The sequence below is a fragment of the Cupressus sempervirens genome, chromosome 4 (assembly GCF_028749045.1).
Source record: "Cupressus sempervirens isolate cs-2001-9-10 chromosome 4, ASM2874904v1, whole genome shotgun sequence".
Lineage (NCBI taxonomy): Eukaryota > Viridiplantae > Streptophyta > Pinopsida > Cupressales > Cupressaceae > Cupressus > Cupressus sempervirens.
Window position 1 is genome coordinate 339032752 of NC_143121.1, and position 22394 is coordinate 339055145.

The following is a 22394-nucleotide window of genomic DNA, read 5'->3' on the forward strand; positions in this document are numbered from 1 at the left end:
ACGTAGCCTCAGCAATCTTTGGCACCGAATCTCTTAGGCATTGTGCATGGTGATTAAGGACAGAGGCATCAATTCTCATTGGGGTTTCAGCGTGGCATATCATCTTTCCAGTTGGGACGTGGTTCATTGCAGCCTGTGGGACGCCATTTGCAGCAGATACACCACGTGGTGTATAGAGTATTGCTTGTATTCACCTCCAAATGTATGCTAGATTCGAGAACAATCTTCACCTTCCAGTGTGACATCAAATTTGTATGTGAGCTTTGGGAAATGCATTGCATTTATTGCTTGGCTCTATAATTCAGACAAATCTGCCTGGTACGGTTTGCACTAATTCTGACTTTTGCTATATACCTTATTTATTCCAGTCATTGATTTAAAAATCACTTGAGGAGATTAATCGCCTAGGCCTGAAAAAGTTTAATCGGGAAAAATTAGGAAAAATCGGCGAAAAATCGAGGAAAAAATCAGGAACTCAAAAACCACTAAATTTTAATTAAAAAATGCGATTTTTTTACAGAATTCAATGTTTTTTTGCATCTAACGACTTAATTACTAACAATACATAAGAAACAATCATGTTTAGATATATATCAATGCAAAAAGAGTTATTAATCGGTAAATTACTAACAAGTAGTGACAAGTTATAAATTACTAACAACTAACAAGTTCACAACACATGAGAAGTTGTATTCTCATAAATAAAGTGTCAAATGTAAAGAGTTCAAATAAGCACATCAACATGACTACAAATAAGTACAAATGTCAAATACAGGACTACATCTTCCTCTTCCCAGTCGCTTTACTAGCGAGTGTGGGAGAGGGTAAAGCTCTTGAACTAGAACCCTGCAGGGTCTGTGCCTGTGTCTATGTCTGTGTCTGTGTCTGTGCCAATGCAGGAGATTGTGTAGCTATAGAACTAGATGTCAGTAGCTCCACATTCGCTGCGCGCAAGATGTCAAGGTCCTCTGCAGTAAGCTCAATGTCATCATCCTCATCATTGCCCTCCTCGATGTCATATCCAGTTCCACCCCCTTCCCCCACAGCCTCCTCCGCAGCCTCCCTCTCCAAATTGGAGATGTCCCCCTGTGTAAATAAGGGAGCCTACTCCTGTGCTGTCCAATCATAATAAGGATCTATCTCATCCAAATCGATTGGCCTAGGAGGATCTTGTTGTGCCTTTTTCATGCACAATTTAAGATTATATTGCACATAGACCATGTCATTCATCCTCTTTTGGGACAACCTGTTTCTCTTTTTTGTGTGAATGGCCTCAAACAAACTCCAGTTACGCTCACAATGTGATGCGCTGCAAGGTTGTGATAGGATTCTGAGAGCAAATTTTGCAAGATTTGGAGTGCTTGCACCCCAAGTAGTCCACCAAGCCACTGCATCACAAAAATTGTACAAGTTAGAAAATACTAATAGACAACAAAAAGTGAAACATAATTGTTAATTTAGCATTTGAGATTTAGAAGTTTGCAAATGTATTACCTGGGGTTTGTGTAAGCCTTGCTCTCTTGCAGAGAGGAGTGGAGAAAACCCTGCCCCTTGCTGAAGTGAAGATCTTCTGCTCAGCAATGATTTTATCTCTTGTTTCCTCGCTGGTTACCATCTTTTGGACGCACTCACTTAGGCCTCTGATGACCTCTCCATCAGGATCTGCATATGTACCATCGGCCCTAAAACCAAAAACCAAAAACAAATAAGTCTTGCAATTTTAGTACACACCCAACACCCTACGAAAGCAAAATGAACTCAAGTCTTCGTTAACTTAAATTTGAGTAAGAATGAGCTTACGGTATACCTAAAACGTGGGTTGAGGAAATATCTTGCTGCATGAATGGGTTGGTGGAGCTGATTATTCCACCTTCTATCAATGATCTGCCAAATGGGTTCATATTTGATGCTTTCCCCCTTGTAGTAATTTTTGACAGATTCTTTGGCCTTGTCCATGGCCTCATATAGTTCACCCATTGGCATTTGGTCTCCATCAACCAAATGCAGAACTCTGACTAAAGGCTCAGACACCTGCAATATAAATTTGAAATTAGTTGACAAGTTAGAAAATTATTATTTACTTGAGTTACAAACTTAGTATGTTATAAAGTTGTAAAGTGTAAACTAAAATTTAAAGTTTTGTAGTCACCTTTACTATTTCATCGGCCTTATCTGCAAAATATTTATCAAACACAATCCGCACAACATTCTCTCCTTCACTCTTCTTTGAAAATGTGGAATCAAGCCATTTTTTGGAAACAAACATTTGCTTCAAAGAAACCAAATTATTGAGAATGCTTTGTAATGTCAAGAAAATCGTTGCAAACCTTGTGACGGCAGGCCTGACAATTTTTTTGCCATAAGTGTGCTCTCTCATCAGGCTAAGGACCCATGGGTGATTGTATATGTATTTTGTCACCCGCCTTGCATCTTCCACAATTGGAGTGACCCACTCAAGTTTGCCCATGTCCTCCAAAAGAAGGTCAAGGACATGTGCTGCACACGGGATCCAAGAGAGAGTGGGGTGCCTCTGCCGTAGGAGTTTTCCTACGAATTGTAAAAGCAAATACTAATTAGTTTCCAACTTTTCAAAAATATCAAACTATAAAAATTCTTGTGAAATTCACAATGCACATGCAACATAAAATTACGGTTTACCTGCTGATACATATGCAGCAGCATTGTCTGTGATGATTTGCACCACATTTTCAACGCCAATCTCTAAGACCATGTTCTCCAACATTAATGCCAATGTCTGAGCATTTTTTACCTTGTTGGAGGCATCGATTGATTTCAGGAACACCACATTATCATTACAGTAGGCCAAAAAATTAATAATGGTCCTGCTCTTCCCATCCGTCCACCCGTCAAAAAGAATGGTGCAACCAAATTTTGTCCATTCTTGTTTCTGTTCCTCAACAAATGCTTTGGCCCTCTCAACAGCAGTTCCAATAAGCCTACAAAAACAAAATTTAGTTGTCTTAGATTCTTAGTAATTTTAAATTGATTTAGACTTTAGTAATCAACATTCTAATTTCTAGATAAATTAATTAAAATTTAGAACTAAGTAAAAAGTTAAAAATTAAAAGAAAATCGAGTGTAATAAAATTATTCGCTTATCTGCCACCCAACACAAAACGATAAGGGGACTTGTACCCCTTTCCTGCAACTGTCAACCCTGTGGCTAAAGCGTCCCAATAGGGACTGTCAACAACACTAATAGGAAGGTTGTTGAAAACCCAGAAATCTGCTAGTGCATTGTCCACTTGGTCATGGACCTCCTTATTCCATCTAGTGGCCTCTAATGAAGGTTGTGCACTAGGTGTGTGCCTCAGCACAAAATAGCTCCCAATCTCAGAAGCACCTGCTGATCCTGATGGTGCGGAAGTGCTAGGAGGTGTAGGAGTGTGAGTGGGAGCGGAACTCGTGAAAGAAAAACCACCCTGTTTGCGGACACGCGGCCCACGATAATAGCCGGCCATGCTCTCAATGGCTGCCTCCTCCTCCTGAACATCAATGAAACTGCCCTAGGTCTTTGCTATCGCTGCCCTGACATGCAATCTATTCCGCTCTCTTTGCAATTTTTTTTGCTCTCGAGCTGCGAGCAAGGCATTTGCAAACCTTTTTATTTCTTCTGTTGTACTCTCACAAGGATTCGTATCATGTTTTGAGATCCTTGCGATGTGATATTTGAACCGGTAAATGCCCCCGGATATTACTTTTTCACATCGAATGCAAATCACTTTGGTTGGTCCATCGGATGCTTCATAGGCATATTTCCATGCCTGATCTTTCGCATTCTTTGGCCTAGTGCCAATGTAGCCTGAAGGGCATGGAGTCAATGGCCATTTGTCTGCCATTTAAAACTGCTGCGGGCTGCCTTACGCATACAAATTTTATATAAAAAACTACAAATAAATTATAACAAGATCAAAGTTAATAGTTAAACAAAGAATTCAAGCAACATTCCAATAACAGTGCCAATAAATTGAAATCCAATTAACATTCAAACAAACTAGTTGCTAGGGTTTCAAATTTTTCAAAAAAGTGCAAATTTCTAACATAAATTCGATCTAGAATGGAAAAAAATGCAAATGAATGCATTTAATCTTGCTTGCATTCATCAAATGCATTCCTAACTAATTAGGAATGTATTTTTATCCATTTACATGCAAGAAAAAAGAATACAATCTCTTGCAAAAATAAAAAACAAAGATTCAAATCACTTACCTAGTAACGAAGAAATCGAATCAAAAGGCCTCCAAATGCACTAGATTCCACCTCTTGCTTGCCAAGAACTCCTCCACTATCCTCTCCTCTCCAAAATGCCCTAAGCAATTTAAAAACTGAATGAAAAAAATATGTTTTTTCGTCACTTTATGTGACTTCCGGGCATTTTTTTCCAAGAAATCGTGATTTTTAGGCAATTAATCGCCTATTAATTTGCGATTTTTTTGAAAAAATCTGCAAAAAAAAATTGCAATTTTTGGGGCGACTAAATCGCCAGCTCCAAAAAATTGCGATTTTTTCTAGTATCGCCGATTAATCGACGATACTCACATCTATGATTCCAGTCTTGTTTCATGTTTGTTGTTCCCTATTCCTTTCTATGTTATAAAACCATCAAAACACAATAACAAACAAACCTTTTTGCACTTCTGTCTAGCTCTGCAAGAAAACATAAATAAACAGGAAAACAAATTTTTTTTGAAAAAAAGTACAGCAATTTAATGAAGAGATCGATCAGGGATCTTTCAGTGGTATCAGAGCTTACATCCTACCAGCCTGTAGGCTTTTGTGAGAAATTGTCACAACAAATTTCAGCAAAAATTTTGATAATTCATTTTGGCATTTGGGTATTGGATAAAAAGTTTTGATAATTCATTTGCGCATCTGGGTACTGGCTAAAAAGTTTTGATAATTCTTTTTGGCATCTGGGTATTGGATAAGAAGTTATGATAATTCATTTCAGCATCTGGGTACTGGCTAAAATGTTTTGATAATTCATTTTGGCATCTAAGTATTTGATCAAAAGTTTTGATAATTCATATTAGCATTTGGGTAGTCATTAGTTGGTGGATTGAATACAAATCTATGCATCCACGAGCTGAGATACATAGATTTTATGCACATAGGACAGCTCAACTTGAGCAAGGGTTTGGAATAGACCAGGAACCTATTATGGCAGAAGAACAGGTGGGCAGCACAAGGAATTAGGATGATGAAGAGAGAGAGATGGTGTGGACCCTAATCACTACTCAGCCCAGGATCTCATTCGGACCTCTTTCGTGCACAACTCTCAAAAATCAAAACAAATGGAAAATGATTGTCGTGTTTATTTTATTTTTAATCCTCATGAGGGCGTCGCAATTACAACGCCAACAACGGTATTGCGACATTGTCAAGGACAATTGCAAAAAAAAACATGAAAATCACCACAAATTACACCGTCGTCACAAATTGTCGTCACAATTTGACCCCAAATATTGTAGTGTATGGTGCTTAAGATAGTAGCAGCTATTGAATTTCAAAGGTTTATTGGGTGTGTTAAAGTATTTTTCATGTAGTGCAATTTCATAAAAAAAATCTTTGAACCCTTGTGATTTGCATATGTATGGCAAGCGAGGTGAATATCCACTAAAATAGGGGAAGTTTAAGTTGATCACCAAAAAGGATGTCTATTCAAAACAAGTATCACTCAAATAGAGTTAATAACTTTGAACATGAGATTTCCTACTTTTGAAGATTGTTCGTTAAAGAGAGGATTTGGATGCCTTCTATAATTGCAACACTTCTTAGGACATTTTGTGACAAGAAATTAATCAACCTATTTGAGATGTGAGAAAGATAATGTGAGCATTGTTTTCTTCTTGATTATCTTGTAAATGCTATCTTCTTTTGTCTAAGTGCTCTCTTCTTTGTCAAGAATGGTCCTAAGATTATGGCTGTAAATTTGACTTGGGGAAGATATATTTGTTCTTCCTTCTTGCTGAAAGTAATGGTACTTGTATGATGAATACTAAAACAACTCTTCCATGGTGATTAAACCTTTGATATGTGTTTCAATCTTCTATTTAGTTGAATGTTCATCTAGAAGTGATGGAAAAATGGGTGTTGCAAAGCTGTCTCTAAGAGTGATCCAAAACAATGGTTTTCGTTGACCTTGCAAAGATGTACTAGCAAAGTTATGAGAGTTGGCCTATTATTGGAGTCTCGTAGGCTAGTAGTATTGGATAAAGAGTCATACTGGATATTTAGTGACTAGAGTTGGTTCTACAGTCAATTTGAGAGCTAGTCAGGGCAATTCAAGCACCTTGAAAAAGATCTCTTTGAATATAAAAAGAGATATATGTATAGAAGGAAATATAAAGACATACATGTTTAGAAGGAAAAGAGAAAAAAATTTACATACGTACCCCTTCTCGCCCTTGAAAAAAATCACAGAGCTAGGGCACGTAGATAACAAGGGCACGGCAACGAAATGCAGAGATCACAAGGGCACAACTACCAAATGCACCGATCACAAGGGTGCCACGACAATGTTTATACCTCTCCACCTCTTTTATGCGCAGCTCTCTCCAAAATCAAAACAAATGGAAAATGATTGTCGTGTTTCTTTTTTTTTTAATCCTCGGGAGGGCGTTGCAATTATGACGCCAACGTCTGTATTGCAATGTCATCAAGGACAATTGCCAAAAAAACATGAAAATCACCACAAATTACACTGTTGTCATAAATTGTCTTTGCAATTTGACCCCAAATGTTGTGTATGGTGCTTAAGATAGTAGCAACTATCGAATTTCAAAGATCTATTGGGTGTGTTAAAGTATTGTTCATGTAGTGCAATTTCATAAAAAAAATCTGTGAACCCTTGTGCTTTGCATATGTGTGGCAGGCGAGGTGAATATCCACTAAAATAGGGGAAGTTTAAGTTGATCACCAAAAAGGATGTCTATTCAGACGAAGTATCACTCAAATAGAGTTAATAAGTTTGAACATGAGATTTGCTAATTTTGAAGATTGTCGTTAAAGAGAGGATTTGGGTGCCTTCTATATTTGCAACACTTCTTAGGACATTATGTAACACATTTTGTGACAAGAAAATAATCAACCTATTTGAGATGTGAGAAAGATAATGTGAGCATTGTTTTCTTCTTGATTACCTTGTAAATGCTATCTTTTTTTGTCTAAGTGCTCTCTTCTTTGTCAGGAATGGTCCTAAGATTATGGCTGTAAATTTGACTTGGGGAAGATATATTTGTTCTTCCTTCTTGCTGAAAGTAATGGTACTTGTATGATGAATACTAAAACAACTCTTCCATGGTAATTAAACCTTTGAGATGTGTTTCAATCTTCTATTTAGTTGAATGTTCGTCTAGAAGTGATGGAAAAATGGGTGTTGCAAAGTTGTCTCTAAAAGTGATCCAATAGACCAACCGATGTAATTGTTCACACTCATCTTTTCTATGGCGAATGCCCAAAACAATGGTTTTCGTTGACCTTGCAAAGATGTACTAGCAAAGTTATGAGAGTTGGCCTTATTATTGGAGTCTCGTAGGCTAGCAGTGGTGGATAAAAACTCATATTGGATATTTAGTGGCTAGAGTTGGTTCTACAGCCAGTTTGAGAGCCAGTCAGGGCAGTTCCTTAATTTTAGGGATTCTCCTAAAATTGAGGAGGTTGTGGCAGTGATAAGATTTGAGGCTTCTCAAGACCAGTATACGGTTCCAGTTTTAGGGTGATAGGGTATATTCCCTAGTTTCTAGGAGCATCCCTAGTTCTTAGGGATGGGACTACCAATTGGCCCACCTTGCTGGTATCAATCACAACCATGTGATAAGACCAGTTCGCTGGTTATTTGGTTGGTTTAGCTTTATTTGGTTTGTTTTGCTATTTATATAAATTAAATAAATTAAAACAAAGCTATTTATGTAGTTAAATTGAGTAATAAGGAGATTTTGGCTTCAATTGACCAAGCAGGCCTATGTGTTATAGCTCGTTGGAAAGGTCTTGAATTATTATAACTTATTTTCATCATCCAGAGACCTTCGGGCACCTAGAGTTATGTTATTTGAGGAAAGGGGTGTTTTTCTTATACATGAAGACCTTTTAATTGAGAAGATGTCATTTTATAATAAAGGGAAAGGCATATTCTCCCTGTAGGGTTTGATTGGCATTGAGAGGGAGATAAAAGAGATGTTGGCTCATTCTTTCATTATCTTTTATATCTTCATCCTTGGTATTTGCGATTTTGCTCTAAGGAGCGATTCTAGAGGTCTGGGACGCAAACCCTAAAGCTTGGCTATTGGAAAGCAAACCCCAATAGGTGGTTTCAATAGCATTCTACAGTATTGTTTCAGCAGTAGACAAAGATTGTAAGTTCAGCATTGTAGGGTGCAAGTGCATTCCACAGTGGGATCTTCTTGCTCCCTTGGCGTGACTATAGCAGCCATACAGTTGCCTTTCAGTTGGTGCGTGGTTTGTTGGTTGGATTACGTTAGCCATATTTGCCATTTTGGTGCGTGGCTGGTCCATTCTTGCTATTGGCGTCATCATTCTTTGTTTGTAAACACCTTTGTTGGCATACTAATTACATATCTTGCCTGGTACGATTTGTAGCTATTCTAGTTGATTGAATTATATTATTTGTTGTTTTTTATTATCATTTTACTTATATGTGAAAAATACAAAAAAGAAGAAACAATCTTTTTGTCTATCTAATTCTCTAAGACCAAAAGGAAAGCACAGGAAAATCTATTATTTTAGTTAAAATTTACAAAAGTTCAATAAAAGGATCCTTTTGGGATCTTTCAGTTGTATCAGAGCTTGAATCCTGCTAGCCTATAGGGTTTTAGTGAAATTATCACAACAGGTTATAGAAAAGGGTTTGATAATTCATTTCAGCATTTGGCATCTATCTTTATATATCTTCTATGCATCCTAGTGGAGAAATACACAGGTTTTACGAGTGCAAGAGAAATTAGTGGCGAGCAAAGGCCGCCAGAGACGCAGAGACACAAACTATGGGTGAGGCATAGGGTGTTTCTGGTGACAACATGCCTACAAAGGTAGAGGAGATAGAGTTCATGAGAACTCTGATTGTTTTGCAGCTTGGGATAGTCCAAACATTGGACAAATTATAAGAGAACTTAGATCAGATGGAATTGGATAGGCATGCAAGTAGATAGGAAAGACAAGGATGGAGCGTGTCGGTTTTCGTTGTGGGAAGCCAACGTAGTCATTGATCTCATGTCTTAGCAAAGACCTCCCTTCATTCCCATAGGCAGGAACGCCCATGTATTCCTGCTTTGGATAGACCATTATTGCCTCAGTTTAGGCAAGTTGAGCAGTCGGCACAAGTGGAGCAACCTGAGATTGGGTTCCAAGATTCAGTCATGGCAGCTACAACTAAGTGGAGAGCCCTACCCCCAGAGGTTAGGGATGTTTTTCCTTTTCCACATTATTATATACAGAATAGGGATAACACCAGGTTTAGAGAATATAGGGGCTACAAACCACAACAGAACAACGACCTCAGTAGAGCCACTGGGAAGATCACACAGGCTACCTATGATGGCACAGGTGATATGAGTACACGAGCTTGGGTGCATAAGCTAGATATCTATTTATCATTGAGATCTATGCCTGAGAGAGAGGCTATACAGTTTGTGGTTTTGCATTTAGACGGGGTTGCCTATGATTGGTGGCACCATGGATTGGTTACCCAAGATCATGCCACGATTCACTCCTATGTTGAATTCACTGAGTGACTCACTGCTAGGTTTGATCGTAAAGACACAGAACTTTGCTACTAGGAGTTGGCACATATTAGGCAAACAAGGAACGTGGAGTCTTTTGTGAATGAGTTCTAGCGTATTGCAATCATGGTTCCGGACATGTCTCATAGTCGTCGTGTGATGTTCATAGAGGGTTTTTAGGACAGGCTGAAGGGACTATTACGAGCATTCAGGCCAACCACCCTCAAGGAGGCCATTGATTTTACATTTAGACTGGACACCCCTCGTACTCCTTATCAGGCAAATAAGAAACCGTTCATGGATTCTTGACCTCCCCAAAAGGTCAACACTTCCAAAGACGGAGGGGGACCGCCTTCTAGACCACCTAGGATGGATCATGAGTCGAGGAATGAGCTGAGGAAGAAACTATGCTTCTCTTGTAAGGAGCCATGGGAGCCTAGACATTGTTGCCTTGGTAATGGCAAGGTTCATTTGATAGAGGTGACATTTGAAATAGGCGATGAGGAGATTCCTGATATTGATACTGAGGATAGTTCGGAGGAGGTTGAGCAGGGACACCCACAGTTAGAGCTAGACACTCTGAAGCCTTTGGCATCAACTAAATTGACTATGGCTACTCTCTCCAGTTATCCCAGATTTCATGCCTTTCATTTGAAAGGTACATTGAGAGGCCAGTAGGTTATGAACTTAGTAGACACAGGTGCCACACACAACTTTATTGACCAGAAGCTAGTTGACAGGCGTGGGTTCAAGTTTGAGGAGTTTGTTGGTTTTGGAGTGAAGGTTGCAGACGATGTCGTTTTGAGTTGTACTCGGAGGATTCCTCAGCTTAGCATGCAGATGGGGGACTATACTTTGACAAATGATTTTTATATGCTACCGCTGGAGGATTATGATGTAGTTTTGGGTGATACATCATTGACCACCACTGCATGCATTTGGAGTTTCTTTCTAGAAGGAAGAAGACTATCTTGAGAGTGGCTTCAGACGGTTGTCTTAAGGAGGTAATTTTCCGTAGGCTGGAGACTATCATTCCTCATGATGACATACATTGGGCTACATGTTTTGTGAAGTCCAAAATACCTACACCTCAAGATGGCAGGACTTTTCATGTAGACATAGAGTTCATTAACGGGAAGAAATATACTGCTGCTGATGCACTTTCCAGGTAGCCATTACTTGCTGCCTTATGTTCATTGAGTGAGATTTCAACAAGTTGGAAGGCTCAACTTTTAGTCGAGTATTCCAAAAATCAACATGCTTGTGAGATGGTGGATGGGTTGAGATAGGATAACGGATGTAGTGTAGTGGATGATGTCATCTACTACAATGGCAATGTCTACCTTGTTCCTGACACACAGTTGAACGAGCATGTTTTACATGCTTATCATGATACTCCTACAATAGGTCATCTGGGCTATGATAAGACCTATAGAGCGGTACAAGAGAGATTCTCTTAGAAGGGTCTCAAGGATGAGTCTTACGGCATGGTTGTGAATGCATGACTTGTCAACAAAACAAGTCAGAGCGTACTTTTTTGGTTGAATTGTTGTAGTCTCTACCTATACCGGAGCCGAAGTGGATAGGGATATCTATGGACTTCATTACAAGTCTTCCTTGAGTTCAGGGGAAGGACTGTATTTATGCTGTGGTGGACAGGTTGACTAAGTATGCCCACTTTATTCCTATTGTAGCAGACTTCACAACTTCACAGGTAGTCGAGTTGTTTTACAAAGAGATATTTAGACTCCATGGTCTCCCCAAGACCATAGTGAGTGATAGGGACAGCAGGTTCATGAGTTCTTTTTGGTAGGAACATTTCAGGCTAGCAGGCACAGAGTTGACCCCCAACACTAGCTGCCATCCTCAGACAGATGGACAGACTAAGGTAGTTAATAAGTGGGTGGGGACGGGTATCTACGCAATTATGTGTCAGCGCAGCAGAAGGCATGGCTGCATTGGTTGTATTTTTGCAAATATTGTTATAATACTACGCACCACATGTCCATTGACATGACTTCTTTCAAAGCTGTTTATGGCTACGAGGCATTATCTTTTGTTGATTTGGTTTTTAGTGACAACAGAGTTCCCTTGGCATAGGATTGGTTGCAAGAGAACCAAGTTATCATGAGATCTCTCAGGATGAACTTGCAACATGCTTAGAATCAGCAGAAGATGTACGCTGATCGGCACTAGACGGAGATAGCATTTGAGGTGGGTGACATGGTTTTCCTTCATTTATAGCCTTTCAGACAAAGCACCCTAAAACAGGAGCTAAGAAGCTCAAGTCTCATTTTTATGGACCTTACATAGTACTCAAGCAAGTTGGAGAGGTAGCCTATGAGATCGAGTTACCACTAGACAGTAGGGTTCATAATGTGTTCCACGTGTCATGCCTGAAGAGGGCACTGGGGCAGTATATTACAGCATCATGCGATTTACCTCGTTTGGATGAAGAGGCTAAATCGACTTTGGTCCCTGAGGAGATTCAGGAGATCTGGGAGAGACGATTGAGTAGGGTGATTTAGGAGAACTTGGTGAATTGGAGATGTCTACCCATAGAAGATGCCACCTGGGAGGGTGAATCCATTTCATAGCATCCAGCATTGCAATTGCTTGTGGGCAAGCATCTCCGAGAGGGGAGGACTGGCATGTCCCCTCTCTAGTTTGACTAGCAGAGTCATGAGAGTTGGCCTATTATTGGAGTCTTGTAGGCTAGCAGTGGTGGATAGAGACTCACACTATATACTCAATGACTAGAGTTGGTTCTACAGTCAGTTTGAGAGCCATTTGCGACAGTTCCTTAATTTTCGAGATTTTCCTAAAATTTAGGAGGTTGTGGCAGTGATCAGATTTGAGGCTTCTCAAGATGCAGTTTCAGGGTGACAGGGTATATTCCCTAGTTTCTAGGAGCATCCCTAGTTTTTAGGTATGGGACTCCCAATTGGCCACATCACCGGCATCAATAACAAGCAGGTGACAAAACTAGTTCGCTGATTATTTGGTTCATTTGGCTTTCCAGTTGAATAAAAGGAAATATTTTTAATATCCTAAGTTTGTGTTTAAATAAATTAAAATAAAGCTATTTATATAGCTAATTGGAGTAATAAGGGGATTTTGGCTTCATTTGGTTAGGGAGTCTTGTGTTATAGCTCGTTGGAAAGTTCTTGAATTATTATAACTTATTTTCATTAGCTGGAGACCTTCGAACGCCTAGATTTTTGTTATTATAACTTATTTTCATCATCCAGAGACCATCAGGCACCACAAAACAAGGTTAAAACACTATGCACTTCCAACAACAGTTGGAATCATGGGGAATAACCATCCCAAAAGTTCCCAAGAATATTATCATGCCACACATGAGCATCCTTGAATTCACGTATACTCACCCTTTGAACATAGAGGATGATGGTTTACTAACAAATTTGCACACTCCAAAGGATACCTTCCACAACTAACCACCAAGTTTAGGAACACAGTCTCTATGATACAAAAAGTTTAACTATTGTTGGGGATTAGGGTTACATAACCCAGTCGTACAAGATATCACATTTCCACAAGGTTGCAAAGAATTTCATCAGTGGACAAAATCAAGCAATAACTTCATACCAACTCATAAGATGGTAACATGTGTCGAACGATACCATGTCCCACCAGCAACATGCTAGGAATACTACACCCCACCTATTGCTAAACTCAATCTCCAGCCTCAAGTCAACTATAAATGAGCAACTTGACTTAAGACGGTCCTCATAAAGATACAAGATTAGGGAGAAAGAAACTACTGAGCATTAGGACTAAGAGGGAGTCTCTCTCAACGTCTGCACTAAATCAGCCCAAGATGCGTTAGGGAAACTCACAATTCCACCAACCATCAAAATACTCATTCCACACAAACTGAGTTAATGGTATAACCATGCTATCCTACTCACTCCAAAGAGGTAAGCACAAGGAAATACACTAGCACTAAAGCTCGCAACTAGGGTCAACCTCAAAGGTGAACTAAGCTACACCTAGATACAGTACTATCAAAGGATGACTCCAAAGAAGCACAAAACTCGCCTTCCCTTTGGAGGCCATAACTTTCTCATCTGGACTTTAATTGACTCCATTTGAAATGCATCGGAAAGATCTCGATGAGGCCTACAACATGATGGAGTTTAGAAAGTCCTAAAGCCTAAAAGTTTGAGTCACCACTCAAGATAAAACATCATATGCAAAATCAAATAGTCTTGGTTACCAAGACAAGCAACGAACGCAACGTCTAAAACAACCAAGAAGACATGTCCAAAATGACAGGAGGCATGTAAAGAAAGAAAATTCACACATTGAAATAGTTAACCATAACCCAACCATTAATGCACAATGAAACTATAAGGTTTTCGAAGCAGAGGTTCAAGAGTCACTTACCATAAAACAAGTACATATCTTTTGAAATTTCTTTCAAGAATAACATTACATTTAATCATCACTTAAACCATCCAATTATACTAACAACTTTACATCTATCACAAACACGCTAGTATGTTCTCTATGATATTATCCCTTGTACATACTACCAAAGGTTCGAGATGAACATGATAGAGTCACAACACACAATTGGGCAGTAGTAAAACACATGTAGAATAGTCACCATGAGACAAAATCAAAAGGCCCAAGTGGGATAATTGTCAACTCCAACAGTAAATCACAAAAGAGCTCATTTCAACAATAAGTCAAGTGTGACAACAGCCACAAAGAGAGCAATAGAGAAATTTGATGACTATTCCAAGAGAGGAAAAATATCGAAAACCAATGCTAGCCCAACAACATGAGGAAAGTACCTCCAACCAAATAAAATAAGGCATCAATCTAATCACATTACATGTGATGACTGAGAACAGTCACACAAGAGGGATAAATCACTATGTTACCCCGAGTTTCCGGGACGGGGGGATGGGGGGACGAGGAAACAGGTTTTCGGGACGGTTTTTTTTTTGGCTGAAATAGGGGACGGCGGGGGACGGCTATATATATATATATATATATATATATATTGTTGAAAGACATTTTTAGCTAGCCGATTTTATAGCTGACCTGAGCAACTTAATTTGGTGCTGCGTTTCAGCACCTTTGTAATTAATTGCACTAGGATTTGAAACCTTCATTTTGGGCCATTATAACTTGGCCATCATTTCAAGGACGATTTTGCATGTTTGATATGTGTAAACCCTATATTTATGTTTTTTGGACAGCAGACTTCTGGGCAAGTCAAGTATCAAAATCTGCATATCCATCTCTATTTTATCTCAGAAATAGTAAGGAAGGTTGTATTTCAAGACTGAAATTTCCAGGGCAGATATTAAGATTATTGTATGTTTCTAAACTCAGAATATAATCTAAAAAACTGTCTTTAGTTGATAAACTCAGATCTGATTCTGACATAATATCTGAGCTATAATTGACATATTTGAATGCAAATAAATATTCAGAATGTTTGTGCCCTAGTTTATAATATTTGTTATATTTTCCTAGCATCCCTATTTGAAGATATTACACTATAACAGCTTCAAAAGATGAAACTTTTGTATAAAATATTTAGCTAATCATGAATAATAGCTACGTAAAGTAGAGTGTGAAATGTTTTCTCTATTGTACCCCTAGGAAAACAATAAAAGTATTGTATATTAACAATTTAATAGTGAAATTTTCTGCGCAGATACTAAGATTATTGTTTGTTTCTAAACTCGGATTACTATTATGTTTCTAAATATTTAACTAATCATGAACAACAGCTAGGTAGAGTGTGATCTAATATTTTCTCTATTACACCCCAGGGGAAAACAATAAAAAATTGCATATCACTAGTAATGTTTTTTTAAAGTTGAATTTTATTTTAAAATTGGAAACTTCAAGCAGTCCCTAGGACGGATAGGAAACAGCTACGGAGTATCGGAGATGGTTAACACCATTTGGAAACGCGTTGACCGTTTCCGAATTTTTGGGGACGGGTTTCCATTTTTTTTGCTTGGGTGGGGACGGCTTGGAAACGTTTTCGGCCGTCCCCAAGTCCCCGAAACGGGGACGGTTTCCGAAACTCAATGCTTAGGGCAAGAAACCCGTGTCCAGGTAACATAGATAAATCACCACACAATGCTAAGGAATACATCATCCTAGCAGCATTAGAGAACACACACACATCAAGCAGTATACCATCAATAATTTCATGCATATGGAGACTGCAATAATTTCCTTAATTATTTTCCATGCAATGCAACATTTAGACATCCATCAGTTTTAATACAATTTCAATAAGCTTAAGAAGCAATCAGTTCGAGGACTTAAGTTATTAACCCAAAGGAACTAATGCAAACCCACTTCTTTGCAATGATTCGCAATAAACACTTATTTCTCAATGAAAGGAAACATTTCATTAACATATTGACATAACATAGAATCACAAATAAGATTCATTTATTTACTTACAAATAGGAGAAAACAGGGAAAACAACGCACCTTACTCCACAAGGAGAAACAAAAAGAGGCACTCAAAGCCAACACGTGGACACCAATCAGTGGCTCCATCCAAGAGGGTTACACAAGCAACCAGCCATGTAAAGGCACATTGATTCCATCAACAAAACTAGGAAGGTTCACTTCCTTCTCCTTACACTGCTCTAGTCACATCTACCAAACAAGCAAGTCCATCACAAGTAGATGCCCAAGAAACAAAACTCATGAGCTATCAAAGAGGAACTCACACTCACACAATTGCAGCATCCACCATATGGGCAACATATACACATAGATCCCAATGTTTGAACATGGGCTCTGATACCAGATGTAATGCCCCACCCGGAGATCCTTGGAAGACAAGGATAAAACATGCACTGAATAATTTTTTTCTTAAAATAAGTTACTTAACAATAGGATAAGTAACCAAGTGCAATAGTGAAACACTAGGACAAGGTGATGAGAATAGGGAATATGGCAAGACTCACATGTTCATCTACACCAGCAAAAGTCTTACAACTACTTCCAAAGATCTCCAAGCTCTAAACCGGAACTCGAAAACCAAGACCATACGAATCGTAAGAATATACCGAGGGGATGTTCACTTTTAAACCCAAGGTAAAAGCTCCTAGCATGGTTAGACATACAAGTCCATATCCAATAAACATATCATAATCAAGAATTACAAGCAGAGACCAACAACAGTCATGCAGGAGACAAGGGCTCACAATTACCACCACTCATCTACTGGACACCATGCTGAAAGATAAATATTGGCTCCTAAAATTTGGCTAAACCTGAAATCCTAAAGCCCTGAAAATTGGCTAAGTCTGAATTTATGAGACCCTAAAATTTTCTAGAATCTTTATCTTAACTCAGAGAGGTATGGAACCTATCTCAAATGAATTGTCGCATATATTAAAATATATCTGAAGTATAAGGAATTAAATATTTTAAACTTCATAGAACATCTGCGGAACTAGGAAGGAGTGCAACCCTAAAGGGTACTCAAAACACCAATCAACTCTTAATCGAAAAGTCCCAAGATACTCGTTGTTTGCCCAAGCAGGTTTCTGCAAGAAAACCAAGCAATACTTTTTTCCAAGGAGATACTTCTTAGTATGGCCATGCGATACTTAACCAGTATTGTACGATATTTCGCACTACTATGGTGCAATACTTTCCAGTGTCATATGATCTTTCTCCTTAACACATGCGATACTCTTCTAGTATTGCCCAATGCTGAACATCTGTCACCTAGGATTAAAAGGAAACAACCCGATGAATAATCAGAAGAGAAAAAGAGTTAGAACCTCCATATCGAGGAGTACCGGATCCACTGTAATCGAGGCTTGGACACTTGAACACCTAAATTGCAAGACACCATGCAATAGGAAGGAGAAAACATTTATCCATCCAAACCATACGAGCATATGAAAGAACATGTAGAAAGCAACATCGTAGTGTACATACATGGTTCATAAACTATAATGTCCCCACTAATAGGGTTGGTTAGGGACAAGTAATACCTGCAAAAAAATGTTAGAATCACAATAATAATAAAACTATGTTATTCTGCCCTCTAATTTAACCCCAATCTTAAGGACGTCTCCAAATCGAGCTTCATAGCTCATAGCTACTTCACCGTCATTCTAAGAGTGCACCCCTTAAGATTCTTCTTGGACGGGCATCCTCTATCCAAGGCCAATGACATATGCATATGTTTGACAACATCAGAATATTCTGACAACACGGAGAATTCTCGGCCATGGTGGTCGGTTCAAGGTGTTAATATCTTGCTACCCCCATGCTTTGAGTCTTATAATTCTCCAAATAGATTAATGTATTATTACTTGATAATCGGCCATGGCAAACAATGGAGATCTTAATATCTCCATGCTCCATGCTTTGATATCGAATCTCGGCCATGGCAAACGATGTAGATATTAATATCTCACATGCTCCATGCTTTAAGTTCACATTGATATCCATGGTGTTAACCCATGAGCTAACACAATATTATCCACAAGTAGTGTTCATAAATAAATTCATAAACATAATTAAACAAATATAATTCATAAACATACCTTTCTTACCTTCTTCTTTCCCAAGAGTTGCACTCTTTCATAATACAGATCCTTTGAAAAGTCACATGACTTCATAGTTATAATTCTTTCGAAAAGTCACAACCCTTCATAAGTAAAATCTTTTGGAAAAGTCTCAATACTTTATCATTAAAATATTTTTGGAGAGTCGCAACAGTTCATAATTATGACCTTTTCAGAGGTTTACATCCTTTCAATATCATTGATACCTTTTCAAAAAGCCACTTCCTTATTTTTTTTCATTACTTTCTTCTTCCATTTTTCGTTTTGAACTCCTCTCCTCTTCTCTTCCTTTTCTCCCCTTTTTAAAATAAACTCTTCTCCCTTTTATTTCTTAATTTTAAGAAGTCATGTCTATTTGTTAAACATCTCTTGAATTTTCATTAATTTAGTTAATTTATATTATTTTATGTTATATTATTTATTTACTTACATGTGTTTATTTTATTTATTATTAAATTCTATTTAGAAAGTTAACATACTTTCTACAATATTGTCTCTTGTATTTAATTTTATTTCTTTTTATCTTTACTCATTGAAATTTTATTATTTTTTAATTATTTAAAATATCATACTAAATATTATTTTATTAATGATATAGATTAAATAATTATTATTTCCTTGGTTTACTGTTTAGTATTATTTTTAGTATAACTTTATTATTTATTTAATAACATTATATTATTTAATTATCGTTAAAATTCTATCTTAAAATGGGGATATGACATTCCACCCTTCCTCAAATTGCTTGCCCTCAAGCAATTAGATAATTTCTTTTGTTGAGTTGAGATATATATTTCTTTTAATTCAAATTATTAGGTTTCTATCATGGATATGTTTGAATCCTTTCTAATAGTTCTAGATCCCCTTTTAACCCTATATGATGACAAGATCATGCTCTAATACCACTATAATGTCCCTACTAAAAGGGTGGGTTAGGGACAAGTAATACTTGCAAAAAAAATGTTAGAATCACAATAATAATAAAACTATGTTATTCTACCCTCTAAGTTAACCCCAATCTTAAGGACATCTCCAGATTAGGCTTCATAGCTCATAGCTACTTCATCGTCATCCTAGGAGCAAACCCCTTAAGATTCTTCTTGGATGGACATCCTTTATCCAAGGTCAATGACATATGCATATGTTTGGCAACATCAGAATATTCTAGCAACACAGAGAATTCTCCGCCATGGTGGTTGGTTCAAGGTGTTAATGCCTTGCTAGCCCCATACTTCAAGTCTTATAATTCTCCTAATAGATCAAATGTATTATTACTTGATTATCGGCCATGGCGGACAATGAAGATCTTAATATTTCCATGCTCCATGCTTCGATATCGAATCTTGGCCATGGCAGACAATGTAGATATTAATATCTCACATGCTCCATGCTTTGAATTCACATTGATATCCATAGTGTTAACCCATGAGCTAACACTATTATCCACAAGTAGTGTTCATAAATAAATTCATAAACATAATTAAACAAATATAATTCATAAATATACCTTTCTTAACTTCTTCTTTTTCAAGAGTTGCACCCTTTTATAATACAAATCTTTTGAAAAGTCACAACACTTCATAGTTATAATCCTTTTGAAAAGTCACAACCCTTCATAACTAAAATCCTTTGGAAAAGTCCCAATACTTTATAATTAAAATATTTTTGGAGAGTCACAATGGTTCATAATAATGACCCTTTCAAAGGTTTGCATCCTTTCAGTATCATCGATACCTTTTCAGAAAGTCACTTCCTTATTTTCTTCATATTACTTTTCTCTTCCATTTTTCCTTTTGAACTCCTCTCCTCTTCTCTTTCTGTTCTCCCCTCTAAATTAAACTCTCCTCCCTTTTATATCTTAATTTTTAGGAGTCATTTCTATTTGTTAAACATCTTTTGAGTTTTCATTAATTTAGTTAATTTATATTATTCCTAGTTATATTATTTATTTACTTACTTATATATGTTTATTTTATTTATTATTAAATTCTATTTAGAAAGTTAACATACTTTCTACAATAGTCTCTTGCATTTAATTTTCTTTCTTTCTTTCTTTACTCATTGAAATTTTATTATTTTTTAATTATTTAAAATATCATATTAAATATTATTTTATTAATAATATAGAATTATTATTTCCTTGGTACCCATACTCATCACACGATGAGTGTCCATAGGCATGCATATTCCCAACCCAACCCCAATGAACATAACTCCACTGAAATACATACTTTGGGCTACATGTTGTTTTGTGAAGTCTGAAATACCTACACCTTAGGATGGCAGGGCCTTTCATGTAGACATAGAGTTCATCAAGGGGAAGAACTATATTGTTGCTGATGCACTTTCTAGGAAGCCATCACTTGTTGCCCTATGTTCATTGAGCGAGATTTCAGTAGATTGGAAGGATCAACTTTTAGTTGAGTATTCCAAAAATCAGCATGCTTATCAGATCATGGATGGGTTGACACAGGACGACAGATATAGTGTAGTGTATGATGTCATCTACCACAATGGCAGGGTCTACCTTATTCCTGAATCACAGTTGAAGGAGCATGTTTTACATGTTTATCATGATACTCCTACAATAGGACATCCGAGTTATGGTAAGACCTATAGTGCGGTACAAGAGAGACTCTCTTAGAAGGGTCTCAAGGATGATGTCTTACCACATGTTCATGAATGCATGACTTGTCAGCAGAACAAGTCAGAGTATACTTTTTTGGTTGGATTGTTGTAGTCTCTACCTATACCGGTGCAAAAGTGGATAGGGATATCTATGGACTTCATTACAGGTCTTCCTTGAGTTCAGTGAAAGGACTATATTTATGTTGTAGTGGATAAATTGACTAAGTATGCCCACTTCTTTCCTATTGCAATGGACTTCGAAGCTTCACAAGTAGCTGAGTTGTTTTTCAGAGAGATTTGAAGGGTAGACTCCATGGTTTACCCATGACCATAGTGAGTGACAAGGACAGTAGGTTCATGAGTTCCTTCTGGCAGGAACTTTTTAGGCTAGCTACCATCCTCAAATTGATGGACAGACTGAGGGAGTCAATAAGTGGGTGGAGGGTATTTGCGCAACTATGTGTCAAGGCAGTAGAAGGCATGGGTGCGTTGGTTGTATTGGGGCAAATATTGTTATAATACTGCACACCACATGTCCATTGGCATGACTCCCTTTAGAGCTCTTTATGGCTACGGAGCATTATCTTTTGTTGATTTGGCTTTCAGTGACAACAGAGTTCTTGTTACATCCCAATTTTTGACCTAATTTAAAATATAGCCGTTGAAGTTTACATGAAGTCAGTTGACAGTTAATTTGGTTATAATCCTGTGAAATGGTAAGATGGTTAGTCATTATAATTTCAAAATGAAGATAACAAGCTAGTTGATCATTTGTCACGAATTCATGGAATTTAAAAGATGTTAACCGTTATGATTAATTATGATTAAATAATTTATTATGATAATATAATTTAATTGTGAAGAACTTCCTTACAGGAAACATGTCGAAGGGGCGGAAGCATTGTCAGAAAAGAATTAGGCATAGGAGCATCACCATCACTGGGCGGATGGGTTGAGAACCTAGCGACTTGAAACATGATACATCTGTGGGACCTACATGAGCTATTTAAATAAATAAATTGAGAAACATAAAATAATTGAGTTAAAATATAATACATACATTTAGAGATTGTTTATTAATTTTTCTCTTATCATTATAATAAACACTTACATACAAACACATAAATATAAAGATGAAATGGTACCAATAAATTATAATAATATAATCTAATGATGTCACCCCATCAATAGACTTAAGTGAACTTATACAAGAATGTATTATAATAATAAAATAAAGTTTATAACTCTTCAACTCCTCCTTAATTCTTTTCCCTCTTTATTTCTCTATTTTTCAAATCGAATTAATGTTTGAATTCGAATGGACATCTTGAGAAACCGATGGAAGCCAAAGAGTCACGGCTAACCTTTAAGTGAAGCCATGAACTGACTAAGGAAAGCATTCTTT

At 37.4% G+C, this 22394-nt stretch overlaps 2 protein-coding genes across 3 annotated transcripts in view; one reads left to right on the plus strand and one right to left on the minus strand.

Moving 5' to 3' along the window:
• Positions 1–22394, plus strand: part of LOC149561410 (uncharacterized) — a 295535-nt gene that overhangs the window by 267837 nt on the left and 5304 nt on the right. The window lies entirely within an intron of this gene.
• Positions 1628–3976, minus strand: LOC149561413 (uncharacterized). Its single transcript, XM_089823785.1, has 2 exons — positions 2150–3976; positions 1628–2031 (listed from the first exon to the last, which is right to left on the minus strand). The coding sequence occupies exons 1-2, from the start codon at positions 2465–2467 to the stop codon at positions 1759–1761; spliced, it is 591 nt and encodes a 196-aa protein (XP_089679911.1). The 5' UTR covers positions 2468–3976; the 3' UTR covers positions 1628–1758.